Raw genomic sequence first — 9,119 nt, forward strand, 5'->3', positions numbered from 1 at the left:
GGGCTCCGGGCTGAGGGTTCTCATCTTTCCAAAGTGACCCCAGGGCTGGCGCCGAGCCCCAGCCAGGCCGCCCCGGCTCTTCCACCCGAGACCCGCGCTGCAGCTGGTGCGCGCCGGGCACCCGCCGGCCCCGGCGCCTCCGGCCTTCCGGCGCGTGACCCCGGGCTGGGGGCGCCGCGCTTCGCACGCGAGCCAGGACGAGCAGCCCGGGAAGGTCATCACCCGCGGCTCCACCCCGCCCGCCCGGCCGCGTGCCACCAGGAGTGAGGGAGAGGCGCCCGCCCCCCGCGCACCCTCTCTTTGGAATGTCCTGGGACGTCTTCCCAAGAACCCCCCCTCAGCCCCCCCCCCCCCCCCCCCGTCCCGCCCCCGCCACCCCACCCCCGGGTTCTGCACTATCCATGGGGTATCTTGGAATCCGGGATCCCGAGTCCCCAGCCCTCACCCCCTTTCTGTGCAGTCACTTAGCTGAGGTTGTCCCCACAGTAGGCTCTTACCTGTCCCCCCACCTTTCACCCCCTTCTTCGTGGCCCAAAGCCACCATCCCTCCCTGCCCCCATCTCTGCTGCACTCCCCTCTCTGTCTGCTCCCCTCCCCTGCGTTCCAGGGGCGTGGCCATCGTGTGTGCCTATAAAGGTGGCAGTGCCTTCACCCTCATTCTGAAGGTGACAAGTCCTTGGAGCTTTCCGTGATCTTCTTTGGAGACCACTCTTGGCGCCCAGCTCAGCCAGCACCTCTTCACCATCACAGGTGAGTGTTAAGGGTTTCGGAATTGCTACCTCCCTCCCATTGCCAGGAACATTGTGATGCCGCCAGGCCTTCCTAGGTCGCTGCTGCTTTAGCACCTCAAAAAGTAGGCTGAGGGGCCTCCCCAGTGGCGCAGTGGTTGAGCGCTGGCTGCAAAGCTGCCCGCAGCCTCTGCAGCGCTGGTTCAATCCCTGGCCACTGGCGAGGGTCCCACATGGCTCGCAGATCTCTCCTGCCGCCCACTGCTCCCCTCAGCAGTGTACTTCGTAGTCTGCTTGCTCTGCTGTCCCCTCTGGCTCTGGTGAATTCTCTCACCCTCCTGTGCTTCTGACTGTATCCAGTGCTTGAATAAAATAAATAAATAAATAAATAAATAAATGTTTAAAAAAAAAAAAACCCTTAAAAAAAAAAAAAGTAGGCTGAGTGTCCTCAGTGACCAGCAGTCCAACTCCTCAGTGGGGAAACTGAGCCCAGGGGAAGAGGAGGACTTGCCTAAGGTCTTATAGCCAGTGCTGGACCTTGGCAGGAGATGCCCAGGCTCCAGCTCCAGCCCCTCTGACTGCCTGAGAGCCCGTGACTTTCCCATCAGGGTCTCCTGGGAGGCTGGAATCAGGGCATGGCTGAGGGCAGCTGGGAGTCTGTGGCTTCTCCCGCAGCAGGCTGCTGATGACGGGGCTTCTCCCGGGGCAGTCAGGGTGGATGGATGGGGAGCTTGAGTTCCCACCACCTGTACCCTGCCTTATCTAAAAGCTACTCCTGACTGACTTTACCTTTTCAGGGTGGGCCTGGTGCTGAACTAGGATATGCTGGCAGGGACAAGGGAGGCTCACCTAGCAGGAGTCCTGGGCACTGCTCAGGGGCCTTCCCTATTTCCTTGACTGTCTTCTCTGCTTGGGGACAGTCATGTGAGACTGACAGCTGCAGGGAACTGGATTATCAGTCCCCCAAAACTTACCATCTCTCTTAGCCTCCTACCATCTCACCAAGGCTAGAGGTCTTGGGGCACCCATTGTGTGGAAGGGGACACCACACACAATAAGGCCAGCATTCTCGGCAGTTCACTCAGGGTGTCAGTGTACTTTGGGATCCAGCTCCTCCAAGAAGCCTCCCTGCTGATAACACTTGAGTGGGAACCATACAATCTCCCCATGTGGGTGTTCTCTTATAGTGAGACCTCATTAACCAGACTGTGAGTTTCACCAGGTGGCATCTGGGTCTCTGCTGAGATCCAGCTGGGCACCCTGAATTAGAGTTCAGGTCTCACCCACTCTGTCAGATGATGTAAGCGGAGAGAGGGAAAATGAGTAGACCAAGGCCACACCATTTGGCCTGGAACACTCAGTCCTCACCTTCCAGTCCAGGCAGATGCCCCAGCCACAGCCTTGATGCCTTGGAAAGAGCAGTTCTTCGCACACCTTTTCTAGACCAAGCCCAGGCCTAAAATCAGATCCATTCCGAATCTTTAAAATTCCAGTCTGTAGTTTTCTTGCAGCTCTGGGCTGCTAGGGAAGCTTCCCCTGATTTTAGGCTTTTTCTGCACCAGGAGAGCAAGCAAATGAGTGACTATTCATTCATGAGAATTGAGCTCAACCAAAACCTTGGCCTGGAGATTTGTGATCCGGAGCTTCAATCTTTTGCTCTCCAGCTGCTTTTAAACTGTGGGGCAGTTGGACTTAAAGAACTAGGGCTGAGAGTGGGCTTGGCAGTGGCCTTCCTGTCCCCTGTCCCCTGACCGCATTGTCTCAGGGTCAGGCAGGATTTCCTAGATCCTGAGATTAAGCAGTAGAGAAGAGAGGCTTCTGGGAATGTTCTTTTTCATGCATTGATCTGATCATTCTTCAAAGGGAGGTGCCTATCGCAGCAACTGGAAACTTCCTAGGGAGCTTTCCCTAAAAGAGCTCAGTTCTGCTCTGTTCTTGAGTGCTGGGTGATGTTAGCCAAGCCAGTGTCCCCTCAGAAATCAGTGTCCCCAACTGTGAAATGAGGCTAAGAAAGTAGATGATCCCTCAGCAGCATTTCCCCAAGTGTGGTGGGTAATGCTCAAGACTTGGGACTCAACCCATCTATTATGTGTTTATCTTAATGTATGTTCTGGGGGAGAAATCAAACCTATTCTTTCACACAGATATTATTGTTTGGGATGATGGTAGGTGGGTGGATTTAAAGTTGAATTTAGAAAAATATGAAGTTAAGAAGAGTGCAGAAGCTATATGGAAATGACAGACTCGAGTTTGAGAAATGCTGTTTTACGTGGGGGCAGCAATTAAGAGAGGGAGGTCTGAAATTAGGTGGTTTGTGTTGGAGGTATGGATCTAATACTTACTAGCTTTGTGATCTTGGGCAAGTTGCTTATCTTCTCTGAGCCTCACTGCAGCCTAGTTCAGAGGCTGTGGCTAGGACCAGTGAAGAATGACTGAGTTCTTGGTACACCGTGGCAACTCAAAAGCAGTTTCTCCCACCACCTCCTCCCTGTCGTGCCCAATGAGCAGTTCTGGGTATTCCTCTTTTCCTTGAAGAGCATGCTGACACTTCAGGACATTGACTTCCCCCATCCCCGATCTCACCTCTTGATCTGCCTCCTGCCCCCTCTCTCTACAGCCACCTTGAGATCTCTATGCTGATCATGTTTCCTGTGTTTGGATTCTCCATCCCCATCTCAGCCACGGAGCTGCTCGTGGCCTCCACTGTCTTCTGCCTGGTATTCTGGGTGGTCAAGGCCTGGCAGCCTCGGGTCCCCAAAGGCCAGAAGAGTCCCCCAGGGCCCTGGGGCTGGCCCCTGCTCGGGCACGTGCTGACCCTGGGCAAGAACCCCCACTTGGCCCTGTCCCGGCTGAGCCAGCGCTACGGGGACGTGCTGGAGATCCGCATCGGCTGCACGCCCGTGGTGGTGCTCAGTGGTCTGGACACCATCCGGCAGGCCCTGGTGCGGCAGGGCGATGATTTCAAAGGTCGACCTGACCTCTACACCTTCACCCTGATCACCGATGGCCAGAGCATGACCTTCAACCCAGACTCTGGACCGGTGTGGGCCGCCCGCCGGCGCCTGGCCCAGAATGCCCTCAAGAGTTTCTCCATCGCCTCGGACCCAGCTTCCTCATCCACCTGCTACCTGGAGGAGCACGTGAGCAAGGAGGCCGAGTACCTCATCAGCAAGTTTCAGGAGCTGATGGCTGGAGTTGGGCACTTTGACCCCTACAGGTACATCGTGGTGTCAGTGGCCAATGTCATCTGTGCCATGTGCTTTGGCCGCCGCTACGACCATGATGACCAAGAACTGCTTAGCTTAATCAACTTGAGCAATGAGTTCGGGGAGATGGCTGCCTCCGGGAACCCCGCTGACTTTATCCCCATCCTGCGTTACCTGCCCCACCCCACCCTGGCTAAATTCAAGGACCTGAATAAGAAATTCTACAACTTTCTGCAGAAGATAGTCAAGGAACACTACAAAACATTCGAGAAGGTAGAGGCAGGAGGGAGGCAGGAGCTTAGCAGGGAGCGGGTGGGGTCAGGGGCCAGGAGGTCAGAGATAACTGAAGCTGCATGGGGGTTGGCAGGCCCCCAGGGGCCTTTGCCCTGGCATTTTGAAGTCATTCATGGAATGAATTCCATCCTTGGCAGAAAATTAAAACTTTTTCTTGACTGGTTTTCTCTAACTCTTTGGCAGACAGCAACAAGTTACTAAACCCCTAGTCAGCTCCCGTGGGGACCACAGGAGCTAAAGAGTTGGTCTCCTGGCCTCACAGCAGAGAAAAGGATAAAAAGGACGTGCAAAGGACACCAGACTCAGTGTGTCAGGTGTCTTTTGAGCTGCAGTGCTGGTGTTCTGACGGAGGAGAAAGTCTGAAAGATGCTGGGGTGGCAGTCTCAGAGAGGGGGTCACCTTTTCAGCAGCAGGGCTAGGGGTTGAGGACCCAGGCTTGGAAAGGTCGGTCTAGGTCTGGGGTCTCGCTCACTTGGGAGCCTTGCCTTATGCAGGGCCACATCCGGGACATCACAGACAGCCTGATCCAGCACTGCCAGGACAAGAAGCTGGACGAGAACGCCAACATTCAGCTCTCAGATGAGAAGATTGTCAATGTCGTCATGGACCTCTTTGGAGCGGGTATGACCTACCCCAGCGTGCCCGACCTTTGCCCAAGTACCCTGACCCACCAACCACCTAACTGCTCCCTATGTTCTCCCCTGGCCAGGGTTTGACACAGTCACCACTGCCATCTCCTGGAGCCTCATGTACCTGATGACGAACCCCAACGTGCAGACAAGGATCCAGCAGGAGATGGGTAGGTAGTGGCTCCCTTCAAAGGACTCAAGGTGCCCCATCCCCTGCCAAGGTTGGGGCAGCCCCTTGATGTTCTGGGCCTTTGTGTTTTGCAGACACGGTGATTGGCAGGGGGCGGCGGCCCCGGCTCTCTGACAAATCCCAGCTGCCCTACATGGAGGCCTTCATCCTGGAGACCTTCAGGCACTCCTCCTTTGTCCCCTTCACCATCCCCCACAGGTGAGGCCCCCTGAACCCACTGCCTGGTCAGGATGGTGGGAGGGACACGGTATGGGAGAGGCGTGGGATCTCCTTGCAGCCAGTCTGACTGAGCGTCCTCTCTCCTCAGTACCACAAGAGACACAAATCTGAATGGCTTTTACATCCCCAAGGGGCGCTGTATCTTCGTGAACCAGTGGCAGAGCAACCACGACGAGTAAGTTGAGGAAGAGCCGGGGAAAAACTCCATTCTCCTGGGCTTCAGACTCCGCTGTCCCTGCCATTCCTCAGCTTCTTGGGGTTGGGGATGAACCTGCTTGGTGCTTCTGAATCCCAAACTACCAATTCAGCTTCCTTTCATGATTACAGGAAGCTGTGGGGCGACCCATCTGAGTTTCGGCCAGAAAGGTTTCTCACCCCCAATGGCACCATCAACAAGACCCTGAGTGGGAAGGTGATTCTCTTTGGCTTGGGCAAGAGGAAGTGCATCGGTGAGATCATTGCCCACTGGGAGGTCTTCCTCTTCCTGGCCATCCTGCTGCAGCAGCTGGACTTCAGCGTGGTTCCAGGCGTGAAGGTGGACCTCACTCCCATGTACGGGCTGACCATGAAGCACGCCCGCTGCGAGCACTTCCAGGTGCAGGTGCGCTCTTAGGGACCGAGACCAGACTATGTCTACCTGGTCTGTCTGGGCAGCCAGGCCAGGGGATTAGCCGACAAGGTGGGGTCTTAGCTTTGGCCAGAAACTACAGGTATTGGTCTGGCTGAATTTTGCTGTCTGGGTTTCCGGCAAGCTGGAGGGATCATGCCTGCATCCCACCTAGGACTCACACCTCTACATGCCAACCTGACAGGGCCGCACCAAGCTGAAGTTGTATTTGAGCTAGGAGGCCTCTGAGGACCTCTCTGGAAGGCCTTAGGTGCAGCAACTGGCTGTGGGGACTGATTGACTTGAGGATCATTTAAGCAGCCTACATCAGGGCCTGTCCAATCTCTGACCAGTGGGAGCTGTCCAGAGTGAAGGGAGAGGCCTCCGGGACACTCATACAGAGGTGGTCTCCCCACTTGAATGAGGCTGAGCTGGCCACAAGGGTCTGGGATGCTCTGCTGGGGGGTTTGCCTTTCTCTACCCTATCTGGGCTCTCTCCTGGCCTTGCAAGGCCCCTTCTTGTCCAGGAAGGGGTTGGGGACTTGGGTTTAAGTGGAGCCGAGAAAGAGCCTGTATCTAGCACGAGGACCAGGTCATAACTGACAGGTGGTATTTCAGTCACATTCTACTACTTTCCGTTCCTTATGCCCAGTATTAAAATGTGTGTTTAAATGTCTGTAAGCAAGGAACTTTTTATTCTAGCTTGCTTTGTACTTGTATGTTTATCATATATGAGAACTTGAGAACAATTTATTGAATGCAATAGAGAAAATTCTAACCCAAATATCCAGAAATGTGTAGGAAACATTTACCGGAACTAAATAAAGATATTAACCAGAAGCCCTATAGGTGGAGATTTTTTGACTCCTGAATGAAGCATCGCTCACCTACATGCCTCCCCCCTCCAAGCCCAGCTTCACGGTGGGAGAAGGGACAGGAGGTGGCAAAGAGGGGCTTCTCAGGGAGTTCCCAGGGAGTTCCCATCTGGTTGGGGCACAAGCTCTATCAATTCACTGCCTTCTTCCCTCTCTGACCTGTCCCACACGGATAAAGTGCCTCCTCTGCACCAGGCGCTGGGGGTGTAAAGTAAATAAAACAGTCCCTGCCTATGAGAGCCTCCCAAACTGCTTGGCGAAACCAACACAGAAATCCTCCATTCAATTCTTTATGATCAGGGGGAGACCCAGCGTGGAGGTGGGGCTGGGAAAAGTGACCAGGTCTTAAGAGCCTTCCTTGAAGGATGAGGCACAGTCTCACTTGGTTGGGCCTCAGAGCACTAGATGTTCAAGTCCAGCAGGGGAGGCCGTGGTCACAGGGGAGGCCTTGCCCAAATCTAAGAGAATCACCATCTCCAAAACTTTCTCCTCGGGTAACGCTGAAACACTATACCCATTAAACAACAACACCTTATTCTCCTCTCCCCAAGCCCCTGGCAACCACCATTCTACTTCTGTGTCAAAGTCTTATTTTGTTTCATCTTCTCATGTTCTCAGAGTAACCTTGACTGAGGTTAGAGTCCGTGAGAAAGGATGTGAAGAAGAGAGAACAAAGTGGTATAAGAGGGCCTCCCTGGTGGCCTAAGAGTTAAGTCTCAGCACTATCACTGCAAAGGGCCTGAGTTCAATCCCAAAGGGCCTGAGTTTGAGCCCCGGTCAGGGAGCTACCCACATGGCGCAGCAGACCTCTCCTGTCTCACCCTCTGCTCCCCTCAGCAGTGTATTTCAGTAGACCTGCCTACTCTGCTCCCCAGTCTGTCTCTGGTGACTCCTCTCACCATCTCCTTGTACCACTGGCCTACACCCCAGTTCTTCTATGCATAAATCAATCAATCTGTGAAAAACAACAACAAATAAATGACATAAGAGCTTCAGATCAGCTTGTCATATTATTGAGTCAGTTCCAGCTATCCAGGACTGTTCTGTCTTAGTCTTTTTTTTTTTTTTAAGATTTATTTATTAAAAAAAAAGATTTATTTATCTATGTATACAAGAGCTGGGGTACAGACCAAAGGTGTGTGTGGGGTGTGTGTGTGAGAGGATTTACCAGAGAGAGTAGGGAACAGAACTGAAATACACTGCTGAGGGGAGCAGCGGGTGAGGCAGGAGAGGCCTGCTGCGCTATGGTGGTCAGCTCCCTGGCCTGGGATGGAACTCTCGCTGCAGTGGCTGCGGCAACCTTCATAGGTTGCGCCTTAACCCCTTGCACCACCTGGGAGGTCCCTCTCTTCATCCTTTTTTGTCACATACAGACAAAGTTAGGTCTCATGACATTCACTTATTATATCCATATTTTCATCATTGCCAAGATTTTGCTGAGTAAAGATCAATTTGCTGATTAAGAAGAGTAGCCACAGAATGTAGTCTGATTAAGTCAGGATTAAGCTTTTCTTCTGTTGTAAGATGAGTGATTATTGGACCACCTGATGTGAGATGGTTGCTTACATTGCCAAATGAAATGTGGCAATGATTAGAATTAAAAAGCCTATTGACAGTCAAAATGACTGGAAGGAAAGACCTAGATAATTAAATGCAGGCAATGAAAGCACATCCCAGAATCCAGTTAGGTCCATTTTAGAAAGTCACGTGGTTTTTTTTCTACTGGCTCTATGGTACTTACATAGGTACAGCAAATAGCATTTACATTAGCACAGATTTCCCCTTGTTTGACTGAAAGGAAATAACAGGCTATAGGATTGCCCATGACAGCTCTAGTTAATGAATATAGATTAGGTTGTAGGGCTGTCAAAGCAGAAACGGTGTCATATGATTTCTGGCAGGGTAGAGACAAGTTTTGAACTTTTCTAGTTGTAACTCTGCCCACTCAGGGAATTGGAGTTGGCAGAGTACTCACGATGAGGGAATCATTCTGGAACTTCTGAAAAATCTGTGCCTGCCTCATTTGGGGGGGGGGGGGGAGGGCGGTCCTAAATGATTTTTTTAAGGAAATTTGATAGACCTTAGAATCCATAAAGAAAAACACTCATGCATTACTGAGGAATGATGTTGCCTCTTTGGAAAATCGTCTGCAGTTGCTCCAGAGATTACCATATGACCCAGAAATTCTATTCTTAAGTGCATACCAAAAATAATAGAAAAATGTGCTCACACAAAAACTTGTACATGAATCTTCATTATAATGTTATTTATAATTGCCTAAAACATGAAAATAATCAAAATGTTCAATACCTGATGGGTGAATAAAGAAAAGGTGGTGGATCCCTACAGTGACGTGTTCAGCCATAAAAAG

General features: G+C 52.2%; 1 protein-coding gene across 1 annotated transcript; it reads left to right on the top strand.

Moving 5' to 3' along the window:
* Positions 1-3,361: 3,361 nt before the first annotated feature.
* CYP1A1 (cytochrome P450 family 1 subfamily A member 1) lies at positions 3,362-5,879 on the top strand (the record flags this gene model as incomplete). Its single annotated transcript, XM_084239505.1, has 6 exons — positions 3,362-4,207; positions 4,723-4,849; positions 4,938-5,027; positions 5,122-5,245; positions 5,355-5,441; positions 5,594-5,879. The coding sequence occupies 6 exons, from the start codon at positions 3,362-3,364 to the stop codon at positions 5,877-5,879; spliced, it is 1,560 nt and encodes a 519-aa protein (XP_084095631.1).
* Positions 5,880-9,119: the final 3,240 nt, after the last annotated feature.

The sequence above is a fragment of the Talpa europaea genome, assembly GCF_964194135.1.
Source record: "Talpa europaea genome assembly, chromosome: 8".
Lineage (NCBI taxonomy): Eukaryota > Metazoa > Chordata > Mammalia > Eulipotyphla > Talpidae > Talpa > Talpa europaea.